The following is a 20,346-nucleotide window of genomic DNA, read 5'->3' on the forward strand; positions in this document are numbered from 1 at the left end:
CCACCTTTAGCCAACTTCAGCCGGAAGTGTCGAGTTGATGATCCATTTTGGCCTCCTCTTGAGGTCCCCAGCATCACAGATGCCAGTCTTCAGCCAATCCGATTCACTCCACGCGACATCAAGAAACAGCTGAAGGCACTGGATACAGCAAAGGCAATGGGCTCTGACAGCATCCCAGCTGTAGTATTGAAGACTTGTGCTCCAGAACAAGCCGTGCCCCTATCCAAGCTGTTCCAGTACAGCTGCAACACTGGCATCTACCCAATAATGTGGAAAATTGCCCAGGTATGTCCTGTCCACAAAAATCAGGACAAATCCGATCCAGTCAATTACAGCCCCATCAGTCTGCACTCAATCATCTGCAAAGTGATGTTATCAAGCACTCAGCAATAACCTGCTCAGGATGCTCAGTTTGGGTTCCACCAGGGCCACTCAGCTCGTGACCTCATTACAGCTTTGGTTCAAATATGGGCAAAAAAGCTGAATTCCAGAGGTGAGGTGAGAGTGACTGCCCTTAATATCAAGGCAGCATTTGACCGAGTGTGGAATCAGGGAGCCCTAGAAAAACTGAAGTCGATGGGGATCGTGAGAAAACTCTCCATTAGTTGGAGTCATACCTAGCGCAAGGGAAGATGGTTGAGGTTATGGGAGGTCAATCATCTCAGCCTCAGGACATCGCTGCAGGAGCTCCTCAGGCCCAACCATCTTCAGCTGCTTCATTAATGACCTTCCCTCCATCATAAGTTCAGAGGAGAAAATGTTCACTGATCTGCACCATTTGCGACTTCTCAGATAATGAAGCAGTCCGTGCCCACATTCAGCAAGATCTGGACAGCATTCAGGTTTGGGCTGATCAGTGGCAAGTAACATTCATGCCACACAAGTGTCAGGCAATGACCATCCAACAAGCCAGAGTCTAACCTTCTCCCCTTGACATTCAATGGCATTACTATCACTTGAGCCCGCTTGTTTGGCACCCCATTCATCACCTTAAACAATCACTCCCTCCAACACCGGTGCACAGTGGCAGCAGTGTGTACCATCTACAAGATGCACTGCAGCAACTCACCAAGGCTCCTTCGACAGCACCTTCCAAACCTGCAACATCTACCACCTAGAAGGACAAGGGCAGCAGATGCATGGGAATACCACCACCTGCAAGTTTCCCTCCAAGTCGCACATCATCCTGACTTGGAACTATATTGCCATTCCTTCACTGTCGCTGGGTCAAAATCCTGGAACTCCCTCCCTAACAGCACTGTGGGTGTACCTACACCAGATGGACTGCAGCGGTTCAAGAAGGCGGCTCACCACCACCTTCTCAAGGGCAATTAGGGATGGGGAATAAATGCTGGCCTTGCCAGTGACGATCACATTGCATGAAAGAATTTTTTAAAACTTCATTACGCAGAGGGTGGTGAGAGTGTGGAACTCGCTACCATAAGGAGTGGTTGAGGTGAATAGTATAGATGTATTTAAGATGAAGCTGGCTAAATTATGTGACATAAGGGAGAAAGGAATAGAAGGATATGTTGATAGGGTCAGATGAAGTGGGATGGGAGGAGACTCTTGTGACACATAAACACCAGCACGGATCAGTAGGGCTGAATGGTCTTTTTCCATGCTGTAAATAAGTTGTAATACTTTGTTACAATGCTCTCCTAGATTCTGATGCCACTGCAAGGTTGCGTTGTACACTAGGCAGTGGTGAATAGCCCTGCTCACTCCTTGCTGATGTTGCATCGGAACAGGCGTTGGCCATTTAGTCCCTCTTGCCTATTCCATTATTTAGTTAGATCGTGACTCATCTGCACCTTGACTCTATTTTCCCACCTTTGTTCAATATCGTTTAATACCCTTTACGCAACAAAAATATAGCAATCTCAGTTTTGAGATTTTCAACTCCCAGCCTCAATAACAATTTCAGGGAGAGAGTTCCAGATTTCCACTGTGGAAAAAGTGCTTCCTGATTTCATTCCTGAACAGCGTGGCTCTAACTTTTAAGATTATGTCCCCTTGTAAAGACGCAAACGTGAAAGGAAAGTGATTGAAAAAAATGTTTTTTGCACAGTGAGTGAGTAGAAGGTGGAATTTTGGGGGAAAAAAAAAAGGATCAATATAAAAGACTGCAGGTGAGCAAGAGAATTTGGAGAAAACTTGGCAGGTTGCACGGGTCGTTCTAACTGCTTCTTGTGAGGACGGAGATGCAATTCTTGCTGAGGGAGGGTGCTTGCAGGGGAAAGGTTCTTATAAGGGGCATCTTATAGAATCATAGAAGCACAGAAAGAGGCCATTTGGCCCATCGTGCCTGTGCCAGCTCTCTGAGAGAGCAATCCAATTACTCCCAATCCCCCTGCTCTTTTCCCATGACTCTGCCTTTCAACTTACTTCTCTAATTCCCTCTTGAAAGTTACTATTGAATCTGCTTCCACCACCCTTTCAGGCAGCGCGTTCCAGATCACAACAACTCACTGCGTAAAAAAAAAAATCTCTCTCATCTCATGCTGCCACCCTTTTCTCCCCCATGGCCCTGCAAATTTTTCTTAATTGTGCAAAGTACTTCTACGGATGGAAGTGAAGAAGTTTTTAGTACAGCTATTATATAAACATTTCTCTTGACCTGACTTTCATTGTGTAGTCTCTTTTAGAAATATTTCCAGAATTTAGGCAGCTCCACTATTGGGGAACTTGATTGAACAGTAGATCGCAGTGCAAGTGGACCGAAAAGGACCACCATATATTGCTGTATTTCAGCCCCAGGTGGATTCATCTCATGTTTAATAATTAGTGAGGTGGTTTCACAAAGTTTTGCAGGGTAGGACTTAAGCCCAAAGCCTGCCACTCACTGCCCCACGGCTGAGACCTGAGAAGAGAGAAAGAAGATTATTTTGCTTGAATTATTACTAATGAGAAATCCTGTTCTTTTCTTCCACCTCTAGGTATCAATGTAATATTCAGCACAGGCCTGTGTATTCTGCAGCTACTGGAACCTCGTCTCCTCGCTATGTCTGATGTCTCTGTGCTCCTTCCCACCCTGCTCCGGATCCCTGTCGATGTGTATGTACAATGCCACCTTGCAATTGCCAAAACTGCACCAATTGTCACTTGTTACTAGATGTGTGCGCGTGCGTGTTTGGGCGGTGTTTACTGGACCCAGACCTGCCAGCTTGAGGTTGAGAGTTCAGATCCCACCAGGCCAAGCCTTGAAATGAGTTTAATAATTCAGGCCAATTTGTGAACTGGTAGCAGAAAGTAACTGTGAAGCTGCTGTTTAGCCATTAAAAAAAAACAGCTGGTTCACTAATGTCTCCCTGGGTAAGGGGATCTGCAGTTCCTTGCCTGTCTGGTTTGCAAGTGACTGGATTGGAACTGGACCAGCCACATGGATACTGTAACTGTAAGAGCAGGTCAGAGGCTGGGAAATGTGCAGTGACTTACTCTCACCTACTGACTTCCCAAAGCCTGTCCACCGTCTACAAGGCACAAGACAGGGGTGTGATGGAATACACTCCACGACATCACTGCAGAAATTCCTCAGGGTAGTGTCCTAGGCCCAATCATCTTCAGCTGCTTCATCAATAACCTTCCCTCCATCATAAGGTCAGGAGTGGAGACGTTTGCTAATGATTGCACATTGTCCTGTACCATTCGCAACTCCTGATAATGAAGCAGTCCATGCCCACTTGAAGCATGACCTGGACAACATCCAGGATTGGGCTGTTAAGTGGCCAGTACATGTACCTACCCCACATGGACTGCAGTGGTTCAAGAAGGCAGCTCACCACCACCTTCTTGAGGGCAATTAGAGATCGGCAACAATTGCTGGCCTTGCTAGTGATGCCCACATCGCATGAATGAATATAAAAAAAGACCCTAGTGCCACTGTACCTGGGTGACTCCTAATGCCCTCAAAAGCAGAAACACTTCTCAGGGCATTTCAGGATGGTCTATCAATGCAGTCTTACCATTGTCACCCACACCCCAAGAATGATTTCATTTTTGTTAAAAAAAAAAAGGCTGCCTGTAATGACATCACAAGTCCTGGAGAGAATGGAAAGGATTGGATAATCTTCCTGTCAGGAATGCCTGGAGACCGCACTCCTGTGAGTGACAGGGATTGATTTTATGCACATCACGCGTAGCATGTAACTATCCTCCACTAACTGCATTTTGCTGTGGATATAATCTTGCTGGAATCAGGAGAAGTTGCTGCAGTTTCAGTCATGAGTTCTATTTGCTGCAGTTCATTGACACTCCTTTTGAAATGACACTGTAGACTCTTTGCTGTAGCTTGTAGAGATGCTGTTTAAACAGACTGTATTTATGAAGTAAATTCACTATGTTTCCTGTGAAATAGACTGCTGAGAGTCTCGTCCCATCTCCAACTCATTGGCTGGCACAGTGGTGTCAATATTCACGGTTTGAAAAAAATTGCCTTTGAGTTGCTAAAGTTGTAGAAGGTGTATCCTGTTAGTAAACATGTTTCCTCTATGAAGACAATTACTGAAAATTACAGAGCAGGCATGGCGGAGTTATATTTCAGTGTCATCGCTGGTTCAGTGGTAGCACTCTCACCAGAAAGTCATGTGTTCAAGCCTCGCCCCCATAATCCATGCTGACATTCCCAGTGCAAGTACCAAGGGAGTGCTGCACTGTCGGGAGGTGCCGTTACTAAACTGAGGCCCCATCTGCCCCCTCAGGTGAACGTATTATCCACGGCACTATTGCTGGTATCCTGGGCCAATATTTATCCCTTAGTCAACATCACAAGAACAAAGACGATTAATCCGATCATTTATCTCATTGCTGTTTGTGGGATCTTGTTGTGCACAATTTGGCTGTCGAATTTCCTACATTGCAACAAGTGACTGCACTTCAAAAAGTCCTTCATTATCTGTAAAGCACTTTGGGATAAACTGAGTGGTAGTTTCCATCCTTAAAATTCAGGCGTGGGAGCTAGATGCATCTCAGAAATGTGGGCAATCATGGTGTGCGATCTGCAACCGTGCATTTCGGACTCTCAGCCAGCTAGGAATGGTCAATAAGTGTCTTGCCTTACCAGCGAGTTCCACATCTCAAGAACGAATATAATTTTTTCCAAAATGATATGTCAGAATCTCTAGAACGCAAACTCTTCAAATGGAAAATTACACCTTGCACACACAGGCCAAATCGAAAGCTCCACACCCATGGGACAGATCATGTTGCTGTCCTGCCAATGCCCATGTCACCAGATGTTTCCTATCAGCAATTGTTCATGCTGTGCTTAAGGATTTTTTTTTTATTATGCGCTGTCGACAGTGCATCATTCTCAGACCCCCTGAGAGTGCGGGTCTTTACTAAACAATTTTAGTTGCCAAAAGTTATTTCCTTTTACCCGTGGTTTTAGCTACACTTCTGTTAACACAACCTGCTACTGGTGACGGGTGAACAATTTCTTCAGATAACTTGGAGCAGATTTTGGTTTTTCTGCTTTATTTATAATGTGGATAATATGGGATTCTTTTTATATACCGACACACATTCATTCACACATACGCATACTCTCACACACATTCATTCACACACATTTGCTCACTCACTCATACACTCTACCCATGCATACTCACACTCGCTCACTCATACTCATGCATTCAAAGAATCGCTCACTCACTCTCTGTTGACATTGGAATGTCTGCATTAATTTTTGTGCTCAAGCCCTGGAGTGGGACTTGAACCCAGAACTTTTTTATGCAGTGGTAAGAGTGCTACCATCTGAGCCATAGCTGACATGGTGCAGGATATACTTGCCTCAGAGGGAGTGCAATGAAGCTTCACTAGATTCATTCCTGGGATGAGGGGATTATCCTATGAAGAGAGATTGAGTGGACTATATTCCCCGGAGTTTAGAAGAATGAGATGCTGAGAGGGCGTGTCCCCTAGCTGGGGAATCTAGAACTAGGGGTCACTGTTTCAAGATAAGGGGTCGGCCATTTACGACTGAGATGAGGAGAAATTTCTTCACTCAAATGGTTGTAAACCTTTGGAATTTTCTACCACAGTGAGCTGTGAATGCTCAGTTGTTGAGTATATTCAATACAGAGATTGATAGATTTTTGGACACTAAAGGAATCAAGGATAAGAAGATAGTCTGGGAAGGTGGGGTTGACATAGAAGATCAGCCATGATCATCTTAAACGGCAGAGCAGGCGCAGGAGGCCGAATAGCCTACTCCAGCTCCCATTTCTTATGTTCACACGCTCACACACATTACAGCTTTATTTTCTTTTGGTTTTGTCTCTCTCGCATTTCCTTCTGGGCAAGTGTTTTCCATACAGATGGGCCTCCAGCGAATATTGTATCCGTTGATTTCACGCTTGTGACTGAGTGCCAAAACAAATGGATTGATGGGGGAGTGGGGGGGGGCGGGGTGCATGGGGGCAGGTGGTGTTACATTGCAGCTGTATACATTGGAAGGTGGACAAGTGACAAGTCTTCAAAGTGGTTTGATAGTTTTGGCACAGTCCCAAGTAGAACTGTTTTTCTGAACGCCTTGTGTGGAACGGAGGTGAGACACAGGACAGCTGGACCTTGGAATCTCAAACTGAAAGCTGAAGGGATTGCACCCTCCCACTCACCTGCCCCTTCCACCTGCTGCCTATCTGAATCTCAACTACACATGTTAAATTCTGATAATTTGGTCTCTCAGCAAGATTTCATTTTGCAACAACTTTGCCTCATGGTGATTTTTGGTGATATTCTTCACTTCGTGGTCCATTTAAAGAAAAGGGACAGAATTAATTTCATTTGTATAGCACTGTTCACATCCTTAAGACCTCCCAAGTGCTTCACAGCCAGTAGCAATGTTTTGAAGAGCAGCCACTGAGTGTTTTTTTACAACGATTACAAGCTAACAGAGAGACACCCGTCACAGAGGCAACAGACTGTGGACACTGGAAATCTAAAATAAAAACAGAAAATGCTAAATACTCAGCAGGTCAGGCAGCATCTGTGGAGAGAGCAACTGAACGAATGTTTCAGGTCGATGACCTTGCATCGGGCCAGGATGAGGTTAGAGATGTAACGGGTTTAAGCCAGTATACAAAGGTAGGGAAAGTGGTGGTTGGGGTGGGGGGGGGCGGGGGGAGGAAAAGAACAAAAGGGAAAGTCTGTCATGGGGGAAAAGCATGAGATTAAACAACAAAAGCTGATGGTAAGGGTTCCTTGGGGATAGCTCCCCTGCTCTTCTTCGAAATAGTGGCCTTGGGATCTTTTATGTTCACCTGAGCGGAAGACAGGGCCTCACTTTAATGTCTCATCCGAAACATGGCACTGCAGTACTTCCTCAGTACAGCACCAGAGTATCAGCCTAGATTTTTCTGCTCCACTTGCCTGGATGTGTGCAGCTCCAACAACACTCAAGAAGCTCGACACCATCCAGGACAAAGCAGCCCGCTTGATCACACCATCTACCACCTTATCTTTACACAGAGGGTGGTGAGTGCCTGGAACTTGCTGCCGTGGGTGGTGATGGAAGCAGGTACGATAACGAAGTTTAAGAGGCATCTTGACAAATACATGAATAGGATGGGAATAGAGGGATACAGTCCCCGGAAGTGCAGAAGGTTTTAGTTTAGACAGGCATCAAGATCGGCGCAGGCTTGGAGGATCGAATGGCCTGTTCCTGTGCTGTACTGTTCTTTGTTCTTTTTAAACATTCACTCCCTCCACCACTGATGCACAGTGGCAGCAGTGTGTACCATCTACAAGATGCACTGCAGCAACTCATCAAGGATCCTTCGCCAGCACCTTCCAAACATGTGACCTCTACCACCTAGAAGACAAGGGTAACTGATACATGGGAACATCACCACCTGCAAGTTCCCCTCCAAGTCACACACCATCCTGACTTGGAACTATATCGCCGTTCCTTCACTGTCGCTGGGTCAAAATCCTGGAACTCCCTTCCTAACAGCACTGTGGGTGTACCTACCCCACATGGACTGCAGCGGTTCAAGAAGGCAGCTCACCACCATCTTCTCAAGGGCAATTAAGGATGAGCAATAAATGCTGGGGCTGTCCATGATGCTCACATCCCATGAAATGAATAATAAAAAAGATCCTGGAGGGGGAACTTGAACCCACAACCTTCTGACTTTGAGGTGTGAGTGCTACAAACTGAGCCATAGCTGATATCCAACAGTTGATTCCTCCTATATCTTCTAGTACTCTGAACCTTGCCCGCTGCTCCTCTCATACTGCAACACCACCTCAACCCCCCAATCACCCCGCCCAGCCCCTCATCCATCCACCTCTTCCTTATACGCCTACTGCCTTTGAGAACCAACTTCTTCAATCCAACTTTTGGTCACTATTTCTAAGAAGAGCAGGTGAGTTATTCCCGGTGTCCTGGCCAATATTTATCTCTCAACAAAAATCAACATCACAAAAACAGATTATCTGGTCATCATATTGCTGTTTGTGGGAGCTTGCTGTGTGAAAATTGGCTGTGTTTCCTACATTACAACAGTGACTACACTTCAAAGTACTTCATTGGCTGTTGTTACGACCAGGTGAGGAAGGGGTCTTAGGCTCCCCTTTCGCCCCTTCTCTGGTTTGACCGCAACAGGGTTTACCTTTTTAACCCAGTGATTTAACTTAGCACATCAGTGAGCACTTGCTCCTGTTCCTCTAATTATAATTGTAAATGAACCAATCAGACAGGTTTTCTTGAGTTTAAACCAGAAAGATTTAAGTTTATTAACCTTATCACTCTAAACCGGTTAAAGTTACTAAAATATGCGATGCATCCACTCTCATCTTCTTACAAGAGACACGCGCACAGATACAAAGGGGACAAGACAGAGTCGGGAGGTTGGAGTAGAGTCCTTAATAAAAATGGAATTTAAATATGAAGTGTAGTCCCAGTGTCTTTAGTTGAAATTCAAGTCCTCGCTGGGCCATGTGCATAATTCGGGCATTTTTCTCTGTTCTGGAAGACTGAAGAGTGGCTTTATCCGTCCTCTTCTGCTGACTGTGAGGATCTGTTTTGAGGTTTGGCTGCAGCCGACGTTCTTCTGGGACTTTGCTGGGGAGAGAGAGAGAGAGGTGCTTTCTTCCTTGGAGTTCAGTTACTGTTTGCTTTCAGAGGCACAATTCACAAACTCTGAGTCACACAGGCAGTCATGTAATGTGACCATTTCTTGGTTTGAAACAGAAGTTTCTGGAATGATCTTTGAAATTCAAGTTTGTTCAGACACACTCGGGGGAGGGGGGGCGGGTTTGGCTCTTTCAAAGTCAATGGCTGGAATTTTTTGCCATCCCAGCGAGCCGGATGGTGGCGGGGGTGGTGGTGGTGTAAAATTGAGTGGGAGGCTCCGGGAGGCCTTCCTGACCCTCTCCCGCCTCCGCCCCACTTTACGTGGGGGGGAGTGGGGGGTGAAAAATGGGCCGCCTGCCCGAGGCCAATCAAGGCCCTTAAGTGGCCACTTAAGAGCCTTCGCCTGCCTCTAAAGGGGATTTTACCTGTGGCAAGTGGGCATCCTGGGGACGTGAAAGGCCACCTAGTGAAAGCTGGCGGCCTCTCAGCACCCCGGGGCTGGGCGCTGACAAACAGGCCCAGGGTTCCCAATTGAGGGCCACCCCCGCTTCCCCAACCACCCCCAGGACCAGAGATGCCCCCCCACTGCCCCCCAAACGACCACCCTTGTCTCACCAGGGCGTGACCGATTTCCCTGGCGAGGCAAACCAACCTTACCTGCACGCCTGGCTCCATGTCCTTGGCTAGGCTGCAGTCCCAGCAGTGGCCATTGCTCCCGGTGGCACTGCTGCAACTAAGAGCTACTGGCCTGATGATTGGTCGGCAGTTCAGTGAGGCGGGACTTCCTCCCACAAAAGGGTGGAAGTCCCGCCTTGGAACAATTAAAGCCAGAGGACCCGTATAATGGGGGACGGGTCTCGAGCTGGGCGGAAGTGGGCTCGCCACCAACTTTTACGTCGGTGGCCAGCTCCCATCCGCCTGGCGTAAAATCCAGCCCAATGGGTGTCGATGGCTTTTGATGACCAACATTGACAAAATCATTCTAGGTGATTGAAACAGAGTGCACCCCTATTGTTCCGGCTAGACTGGGTAATCACTTCTGTCTCCCAGCCGGCCTTTGGCTTCTCATATGCAAATTGTGCATGGCCGTCTTTAGCTCTTACGTTCTACTTTTTAAAAGTTATTTATAATAATCTCCAGTAAAAAAAAAAGTCTCAGGCAGAGTTCCATATGGCAAAATTAATATTTTCCATTTGGATTGTGGGGTTTCTGTCACACTGTAAAGCACTTTGGAACATACTGTGGTCGTGACAGGTGCTATAGAAATGCAAGTCTTTATTTTAACATTCAGGTGACAAAGGTTGTAGAGGTAAAACGAGGGAACAAGGCCCTGGAGAGATTCGTAAATGAGGACAGTGTATTAAATTGGTGGGTTCTGGAATAGGGAATCAATGGAGGATGGGTGAGCAGGATTGATTGCGTTCAATAAAAGCGAAATACTACAGATGCTGGAAATCTGAAATAAAAATAAGAAATGCTGGAAATACTCAGCAGGTCTGGCAGCATCTGTGGAAAGAGAAGCGGAGTTAACGTTTCGGGTCAGTGACCCTTCTTCGGTTGCGTTCAATATTGTTACAACCGGGTGAGGAAGGGGTTTCAGGCTCCCCTCTGGCCCCTTTCCTGGTTTGGCCAAAACAGGGTTTAACTTTTAAAACACAGTGCTCACTGCTTTCTAATTGTAATTGTGAATGAGCCAATCGGACAGGCTTTCTTAGGTTTAAACAAGAAAGATGTAAGTTTATTAGCCTTAACACACTAACTCAGTTACAATTACTAAAAATAATAATGCAACCATGCTAGCATGCATATGAAATAAACACACAAGTAAGTACAGAGGAGGAGAAAGAATTAAAGAGGGAGGGTTTTGGAGTAGTCGATGGAATTCAGTTACTGTCTTTGGGATGTAAAGTCCTTGATTGGATTTAAGTCTTGCAGTTCTCGTTGGGGCCCAGTGCACTCTTTCAAACTTGTTTTGCTGGTGCCAGAAGGCTGAAGAGGTCTTTTGTCTTGAGGCTTAAGCTGCTTCCATGGGTCCCTGGAACCTTGCTAGAGAGAGAGAGAGAGAGACAGGGAGAGAGCGGTGCTTTCTTCTTGAAGTTCAATTGCAGTTTCCCCTTTCTGTTTGGCACAATTCAAAAAGTCCCCAGATTGGCCAGCAGGTTAATCATGTGACCAACTATTTGTTTGAAACAGCATTGTCTGCGAGGATTGTTGATTTCAAAAGTTCTCCAGTCACACTCAGTGGGGGGTGGAGCGCTGGCTCTTACACAGACAATGGTTCTCAATGTCTTTTGATCATCACTATTGACAAAACCCATCTCGCTAATTGAATCGGGGAGCACTTCCATTGTCTCTCTATTCAACTGTCTCTCAGAATGCAAATATGCAGCCATGTTTTCAGCCGTTCAGCTCTGTGGTCTTCTTAAACAAGTTATGTTCAATGTCCAGTAAAAGTTCAAATAATGTTCCATATGACAAAATTAATGTTTCCATTTGGCAGGTGTGGTTTCTGTCACATCTGCACCGCTGGCTGAATGAAATACGACATTAGGGGGAGCATTTAATTATAAATTAGAAAGAAGAGAAAGTACAGGAAAACACACATGCATTTCTCTCATTCATTCAGAAATCTTAAAATTGTTACAGCCTGTCATTCCTTTGTAGCAGTGCCGCTTTGGACTGCCCCTTTTCCATGATCTGAGATAGTTATGTGTTGCCCAAGGGGTTTAAAGTTTCTTCACTATCAGCCTGCAATATGTTGGGAATGGGCATCTCAACGAACATGTGATTTTTGGGAGGTTTGAAGTTTGCACATTTCCATGATTTTCCAACTGCCTTTGTTCCCGTTGGGCTGATCATCCAACTCAGTAACCTGTTCCCGCTTTCTCTCCATATCCTTTGAACCCTTTAGACCCAAGAGCTATATCTAACTCCTTCTTGAAAACATACAATGTTTTGGCCTCAACTGCTTTCTGTGGTAGTGAATTCCACAGGGTCACCACTCTCTGGGTGAAATAATTTCTCCTCATCTCAGTCCTGAAAGGTTTACCCCGTATCCTTAGACTATGACCCCTGGTTCTGGACTCCCCCATCATCGGGAACATCCTTCCTGCATCTACTCTGTTAAGTCCTGTTAGAATTTTATAGATTTCTATGAGATCCCCCCTCACTCTTCTGAACTCCAGCGAATATAATCCTAACCCCCTCCATCTCTCCTCATACGTCAGTCCCGCCATCCCAGGAATCAGTCTGGTAAACCTTCGCTGCACTCCCTCTATAGCAAGAACATCCAACCTCAGATAAGAAGACCAAAAGTGCACATAATATTCCAGGTGTGGCCTCACCAAGGTCCTGTATAATTGCAGCAAGACATCCCTGTTCCTGTACTTGAATCCTCTCGCTATGGAGGCCAACATACCATTTGCCTTTTTTACCACCTGTTGCACCTGCTCTCTCAGTTTATAGCCGTTCAGCTAATAATCTGCCTCCCTGTTTTTGCTACCAAAGTGGATAACCTCACGTTTATCCACATTATACTGCATCTGCCATCCATTTGCCCACTTGTCCAAATCACCCAGAAGCCTTTCTTAGATTTAACTAGCCCTGGTTTGGAGCTCTGATCGTGGGAGGCGGCAGTGGGTGGATCCACTCTGACCTCACTTTCAGTGCTCTGGTGAGCCATGAAATTCATGTTCATGTCAGGGTATTGTTGGTTACCTTTTCTCCTGACTGTGGGGGAGGCAGATTCTTTGCTAATCTCCCCATTGTCCTCTGGGACATTCCTGCTTGCAGGTATTTGTCCAGATTCTACTGCACTCCCCTGTGGCACTTCAACTAGGTGAGGCATCACCCTCACAGTTTCTCTGCCCGCTTGAGGGCTTTATTTGTCCCTGCAAGTTATGTGTGATTGCTGTTAGCAACCCTGGTGGGCTGCTTCTGGTGTCTGTATTTACATAGGAGGATGTGGGGTTTAATCTTTCCAACATTTCTGGGTTGGCTGACCAAACAGTATGGCTTTTCATTTGGGAATCCTCCCTGACCTCCTTTAACTTGTCCTCTTTGTCCCTTTTTCCTCTTTCCTCTCTAACTTTTTGCCAGACCTTTGCCTGATTAGCCCCTTTTGTTCTTGGCAGGGGTCCCTTGCTCTTCACTAGCCCTCTGCTGGAGGATTTCCCAAAAGCCGATACAGGACTTAGGGGTGCAGTTTTCACTGTAGGTTGGGGTTTCTCCTCAACCTGACACATGACACCTGATACAGTACTCCACTGCATCTTTGTGGCGTTTTGGCCAGTCAAACTGCTGTCTTATGCGGGGTTTGGTGTTTTTCACATATCAATATGTACAGCCACTGTAATCTCATGAACCATTCTTAATCTTTCTCTCCACCTCTGTGACACCACAAACTGGTGAACCACTGTCCATTCTTTGTCCTCGGGTCTTTGAGGAGAGTTTCACTTCCTCATCAGTAACTCATTTTTTAAATAGTAGCAATCAGGGACTCCCTCTGCTTTAATTTCAGTCTGGGCGGCCTGTGCTAACTCTCTCAAGACTGGGTCAGCTCACTGAGCCTCAGCTAGGGAAGATTCATTTAATCTATTCCCTGGGTCCTCTAACTTTCCAAAGAAAGTTTCAGACAGACCCAACCCCAGGCTCATCTTCCTGCAATGCCAATGCAGTCTTCTCTGGGGAAGCTGGTTTGGACATGGCATTCAGGGGAACTGCAGGGGCGAATCTCCTGCCACTGCCCCGTCTCTCTGACCTCCTTTGGTCTCTCTATCACTATTGGGGAAGCTACCACCTTGACCCCCACCAGATCATTACCAAGCAGCAGGTCAACTCCAGGACAATCCCTTACGGTCACTGGTCCAGTCCAAGTGCACCTGGTGTAAAGGTACAGAGGAACACTGCCCTTCAATACCATTCACCACCATTCTGGAGTTTACTGCGCTCCTGGGGAGAGAGATCAGGGCTTTTCCCAGTATTTTTAAAAAATTCATTCATGGGATGTGGGTGTCGCTGGCCAGGCCAGCATTTATTGTCCATCCCTAATTGCCCCTGAGAAGGTGGTGGTGAGCTGCCTTCTTGAACCGCTGCAGTCCTTGTGAGGTAGGTACACCCACAGTGCTGTTAGGAAGGGAGTTCCAGGATTTTGACCCAGCGACAGTGAAGGAACGGCGATATAGTTCAAAGTCAGAATGGTGTGTGACTTGCAGGGGAACTTGCAGGTGGTGATGTTCCCATGCGTCTGTTGCTCTTGTCCTTCGTGGTGGTAGAAGTCGCAGGTTTGGAAGGTGCTGTCGAGGGAGCTTTGGTGCGTTGCTGCAGTGCATCTTGTAGATGGTACACACTGCTGCGACTGTGCGTCAGTGGTGGAGGGAGTGAATATTTGTGGGTGGTGTACCAATCAAGCGGGATGCTTTGTCCTGGATGGTGTCGAGCATCTTGAGTGTTGTTGGAGCTGCACCCATCCAGGTAAGTAGAGAGTATTCCATCACACTCCTGATTTGTGCCTTGTTTGGACAGGCTTTGGGGAGTCAGGGGATGAGATTCTCGCCACAGGATTCCTAGACTTTGACCTGCTTTTGTAGCCACGGTATTTATATGGCTACTCCAGTTCAGTTTCTGGTCAATGGTAGCCCCGAGGATGTTGATAGTGGGGGATTCAGCGATGGTGATGCCATTGAATGTCAAGGGGAGATGGTTAGATTCTCTCTTGTTGGAGATGGTCATTTCCTAGCACTTGTGTGGCGCAAATGTTACTTGCCACTTATCAGCCCAAACCTAGATATTGTCCAGGTCTTGCTGCATTTTTACCCAGACTGCTTCAGTATCTGAGGAGTCACGAATGGTGCTGAACATTGTGCAATCATCAGCGAACATCCCCACTTCTGACCTTATGATTGAAGGAAGGTCATTGATGAAGCAGCTGAAGATGATTGGGCCTAGGCACTACCCTGAGGAACTCCTGCAGTGATGTCCTGGAGCTCAGATGATTGACCTCCAACAACCACAACCATCTTCCTTTGCACTAGTTATGACTCCAACCAGCAGAGTGTTTTCCCCCTGATTCTCATTGACTCCAGTTTTGCCAGGGCTCCTTGATGCCATACTCGGTCAAATGCTGCCTTGATGTCAAGGGAAGTCACTCTCTTGAGTTCAGCTCTTTTGTCCATGTTTGAACCAAGGCTGTAATGAGGTCAGGAGCTGAGTTGCCCTGGCGGAACCCAAACTGAGCATCACTGAGCAGGTTATTGCTATGCAAGCGCTGCTTGATGGCACTGTTGATGATGCCTTCCATCACTTTACTGATGATTGAGAGTAGGCTGATGGGGCAGTAATTGGCTGGGTTGGACTTGTCCTGTTTTTTGTGTACAGGACTTACCTGGGCAATTTTCCACATTGCCGGGTAGATGCCAGTGTTGTAGCTGTACTGGAACAGTTTGGCTAGGGGCGCGGCAAGTTCTGCAGCACAGGTCTTCACTACTATTGCCGGAATATTGTCAGGACCCATAGCCTTTGCAGTATCCAGTACCTTCAGTCGTTTCTCGATATCATGCGGAGTGAACCGAATTGGCTGAAGTCTGGCATCTGTCATGCTGGGGACTTCAGGAGGGGGCCGAGATGGATCATCAACTAGGCACTTCTGGCTGAAAATTGTTGCAAATGCTTCAGCCTTATCTTTCACACTGATGTGCTGGGCTCCCCCATCATTGAGGATGGGGATATTTGTGGAGCCACCTCCTCCAGTTAGTTGTTTAATTGTCCACCACCATTCACGGCTGGATGTGGCAGGACTGCAGAGCTTAGATCTGATCTGTTGGTTATGGGATCGCTTAGCTCTGTCTATCGCATGCTGCTTACGCAGTTTGGCATGCAAGTAGTCCTGTGTTGTAGCTTCACCAGGTTGACATCTCATTTTGAGGTATGCCTGGTGCCGCTGCTGGCATGCCCTCCTGCACTCTTCATTGAACCAGGGTTGGTCTCCTGGCTTGATGGTAATGGTAGAGTGGGGAATATGCTGGGCCATGAGGTTACAGATTGTGGTTGAGTACAATTCTGCTGCTGCTGATGGCCCACAGCGCCTCATGGATGCCCAGTTTTGCATTGCTAGATCTGTTCGAAATCTATCCCATTTAGCACGGTGATAGTGCCAGACAACACGATGGACGGTATCCTCAATGTGAAGGCGGGACTTCGTCTCCACAAGTATTGTGTGGTGGTCACTTCTACCAATACAGTCATGGACAGAAGCATCTGCGGCAGGCAGATTGGTGAGGACGAGGCCAAGTATGTTTTTCCCTCGTGTTGGTTCCCCCACCACCTGCCGCAGACCCAGTCTAGCAGCTATGTCCTTTAGGACTCAGCCAGCTCGGTCAGTAGTGGTGCTACCGAGCCACTCTTGGTGATGGACATTGAAGTCCCCCACCCAGAGTACATTTTGTGCCCTTGCCACCCTCAGTGCTTCCTCCAAGTGGTGTTCAACATGGAGGAGGACTGAGTCATCAGCTGAGGGAGGGCGGAGGGAGGGCGGTAGGTGGTAATCAGTAGGAGGTTACCTTGCCCATGTTTGACCTGATGCCATGAGACTTCATGGGGTCCGGAGTCGATGTTGAGGACTCCCAGGACAACTTACTCCCTACTGTAGACCACTGTGCCGCCACCTCTGCTGGGTCTGTCCTGCCAGTGGGACAGGACATACCCGGGGATAGTGATTGCAGTGTCTGGGTCATTGTCTGTCAGGTATGATTCCGTGAGTATGACTATGTCAGGCTGTTGCTTGACTAGTCTGTGGGACAGCTATCCCGACTTTGGCACAAGCCCCCAGATGTTAGTAAGGAGGACTTTGCAGGGTTGACGAGGCTGGGTTTGCCGTTGTCGTTTCCGGTGCCTCGGTCGATGCCGGGTGGTCCGTCCGGTTTCATTCCTTTTTCTTGACTTCATAGCGGTTAGATACAACTGAGTGGCTTGCTAGATCATTTCGAGGGCATGTAAGAGTTAACCATATTGCTGTGGATCTGGAGTCACATGTAGGCCAGACCAGGTAATGACAGCAGATTTCCTTCCCTAAACGACATTAGTGAACCAGACGGGTTTTTACAACAATCAACAATGGTTTTACAGCCATCATTAGACTAGCTTTTAATTCCAGATTTTTATTAATTAAATTCAAATTCCACCTTCTGCTGTGATGGGATTCGAACCCATGTACGCAGAGAAATACCCTGGGTCTCTGGGTTACTAGTCCAGTGATAATACCACTATGCCACCGCTTCCCCTATGTTTCCATTTGGCCGGCGTGGTTTCTTTGATAGACTGTGGCAAGATTGCAATGCTTAAAATTCTATCTGTAATATGTGGCAAACTTGCACCTGCATCCAATTCCCATATCAATTGGCCACTATTAATCCTAATGGTCACATTTATAATGCAAGCTGCCTCTATAAACATGTCACGCTGTAGTTGCACCTTCTGCCACTGCCAACACTATCCCATCTCCCAACCTCCTAATACTGCAACCAACTCTACTTCCCAAAGTGCCCTAAGTTTTGTTGGAGTATTCTATAAATTCAAGGACAGAACCTGTGACTTTGAAATGTTCACATGCATGGTGATCTCAAGAAGCACTTCTTCACACAAAGGTTAGTGGAAATCTGGAACACTCGCCTCGAAGAAAAGCCTTTGGCGCTGTGGGGGAGTTGAAAAATTCAAGACTGATATGGAATCAAGGCGGGTAGATGGAGTTAAGATCAAATCTGTCAAATCTAATTGAATGGCATAACAGGCTCAAGGGGCTGAATGTCCTCCTTCTGTTCCTAAAGTGCTAGTCATTGGACTTCACTCACATTCAAATTCACCAACTGGGTACCTTCTATGTTCCCATATTGCTCGTACTGCCTTTCCCTTAAAATCTACACTAGGCCTTCATTCCCTGTTACAACACCCCGGAAGATCAGATAGTAGTACAATAAGTGTGAGAAGTGTACGATTTTTATAGGTTTCTGAAGTCCTATCTTTACAGCTTTCATCAGTGAAAGTCAAAGAACATCTATTTTTATCAGTGCAATGTCAGTCAAATGGGTTTGAGTAACTTGAAACCTAAAAGTGGGATGTGGGCGTGGGGTTCTTCAGTGCTCAGTGGGTTAAAGGAGTGAAGGACAATTAGTGCAGAGTGGTGGAACCGTTTTATACGAAGGTAATGGACCGTACTGGAACTCCCTTTTGTTCCAAGCAGAGTTGAAATAATGACCAGAATTTGCTGTAGCAGGGCACCTAATGGTGTCAGCCATTTGTTAGACTTGCCCCTGCACCCTTCTGCTGGAAAGAAATTTATTGCCTACGAAGTCGCTGTAAGTCTGAGCTGATAATGTGGCAGCAAGGGAAACTGGGATCGCAATGAACGGAGCCAAGCAGCCAGGTATCTTCCTTAACCAATGGGATGTAAGGATTGGGAAATAAACAGGAAGGGCAGAGAAGGAAGGTGAATTAAAAAGGGTGAATTCACTGTTGAATCAGAAAGAGAGGGAAAGAGCGATTGGATGAAAAGACAAAGGAAAAGTAAGAAATTAAAATTAATTATTTCACATTTTTAAATTCTTTCTGAAAAATGCAAAAGCTGAGATGCCACACTTGTAATAGTTAATTTTTGGTGCCAGAGGAGGTTGATTGATGGTATTTAACATTTAACACATCATTAAAAGGGTACTTAAACTTCTAACGGCAAGGATTAACTTTAAAAACTATAAAAATAGAAAATGCTGGAAGTACTCAACAGATCAAGCTGGAAAGAAAAACAAGAGTTAGCATTTCTGTGTGAGTTCGATGGGTTGCAACTTGGAAAGCAACTTTTGGATATCCGTGTTTAACCTCGCATCTGCCCTCGCCTGCAGTCGCTGTATCATTCACACATAAATAACAGCGAGTGGCATTAGCCTCATCATCACTGTGACAGCAAGATCCTTGCCCAGTCTCTTTCACACTGGGATCCATGATGAACATGCGAAAGGGACACTGTCATACCAACTTCTATTTATTATCACATTCCTGTATGTTTTCCCTCTGATACCTGGCATTGTCTTTATATAAAAAAATAGGATTGGGTCACAGGACAGCTGTGGACTTTATAGAAAGCAGTTTGACGGGATGGTGGAGGGTACTCAGGGATATTTATTTGAATAGGGGTGGGGAGGCGGTGTAGCTTGCTTTGCAGGGAACAGGTAACTTTGAGCCTATGGGTTCTGAATCTTTGGAATTCTCTTCCCTCAGAGAGCTATGGATGCTCAGCTGTTGAGTATATTCAAGGTCGGTGGATTTTTGGATACTAAGGGGATTTAGGGATAGTGCAGGAAGGTGGAGTTGAGATAGAAGATCAGCTATGATCTTGTAGAATGGTGGAGCAGGCTCGAATGGCCAAATGGCCTCCTCCTGCTCCTATTTTTTATGTTCCCAAAACACTCCACCACTGGGAGTTTTCCTCACCTCATGTCTGGATCTGTTGCAGACTCATTGGTAGAAATTTATTACCGTAATTAGTCAACAACTCCATTATTATGTGACTACCAGAATAGTTGAAGGCAAACTAGATAGACCATTCCAATGGCCCCAGGGGTTAGTGTATATTTTCCAACTTCCGTTTGATTGGCACCCCATCCACCACCTTCAACACTCACTCCCTTCACCACCGGCGCACAATGGCAGCAGTGTGTACCATCTGCAAGATGCACTGCAGCAATTTACCAAGGCTCCTTCGACAGCACCTTCCAAACCCGTGACCTCTACCACCGAGAAGGACAAGGGCAGCAGATGCATGGGAACACCACCACCTGCAAGTTCCCCTCCAAGCCACACACCATCCTGACTTGGAACTATATCGCCATTCCTTCATTGTCACTGGGTTAAAATCCTGGAACTCCCTTCCTAACAACACTGTTAGTGTATATACTCCTGATGAACTGGAGCAGTTCACCATCACCTTCTCAAGGGCAATTAGAGATGGGTAATAAATTCTGGCCTGGCTAGCGATGTCCACATCCCATGAATGAATAAAAAAAAACTAAATTTTCCTGCATTGGAACACAGTGTGGTTTTGTGTTAAACTTTCAATTCTGAAATGATGGGGCTTACGGTAGAGATTAGAAAAACTCCCACAGTTAATAACTGTCACAGTCACATCATAAACCTGTGAAGTTGTCCCATTCTATGTAAAAGTGACAAAACTTTGCAAGTGCGTGAAAGGAGTAAGCACTAATCTGCAAGGGTGTTTTTTTTGA

At 46.3% G+C, this 20,346-nt stretch overlaps 1 protein-coding gene across 2 annotated transcripts in view; it reads left to right on the plus strand.

Annotated features, from left to right (window-relative positions):
* Positions 1–20,346, plus strand: part of si:ch211-266k8.4 (TBC1 domain family member 10B) — a 155,144-nt gene that overhangs the window by 45,888 nt on the left and 88,910 nt on the right. For both annotated transcript variants that reach the window (XR_010976401.1, XM_068046951.1), the window contains exon 9: positions 2,940–3,057. Coding sequence is in view for 1 of the 2 variants with exons in the window: in XM_068046951.1 (XP_067903052.1) it covers positions 2,940–3,057 (118 nt within the window). In the remaining variant the exon portion in view is untranslated. The remainder of the gene's footprint in view (positions 1–2,939; positions 3,058–20,346) is intronic.

Source organism: Heterodontus francisci, chromosome 14, assembly GCF_036365525.1.
Source record: "Heterodontus francisci isolate sHetFra1 chromosome 14, sHetFra1.hap1, whole genome shotgun sequence".
NCBI lineage: Eukaryota > Metazoa > Chordata > Chondrichthyes > Heterodontiformes > Heterodontidae > Heterodontus > Heterodontus francisci.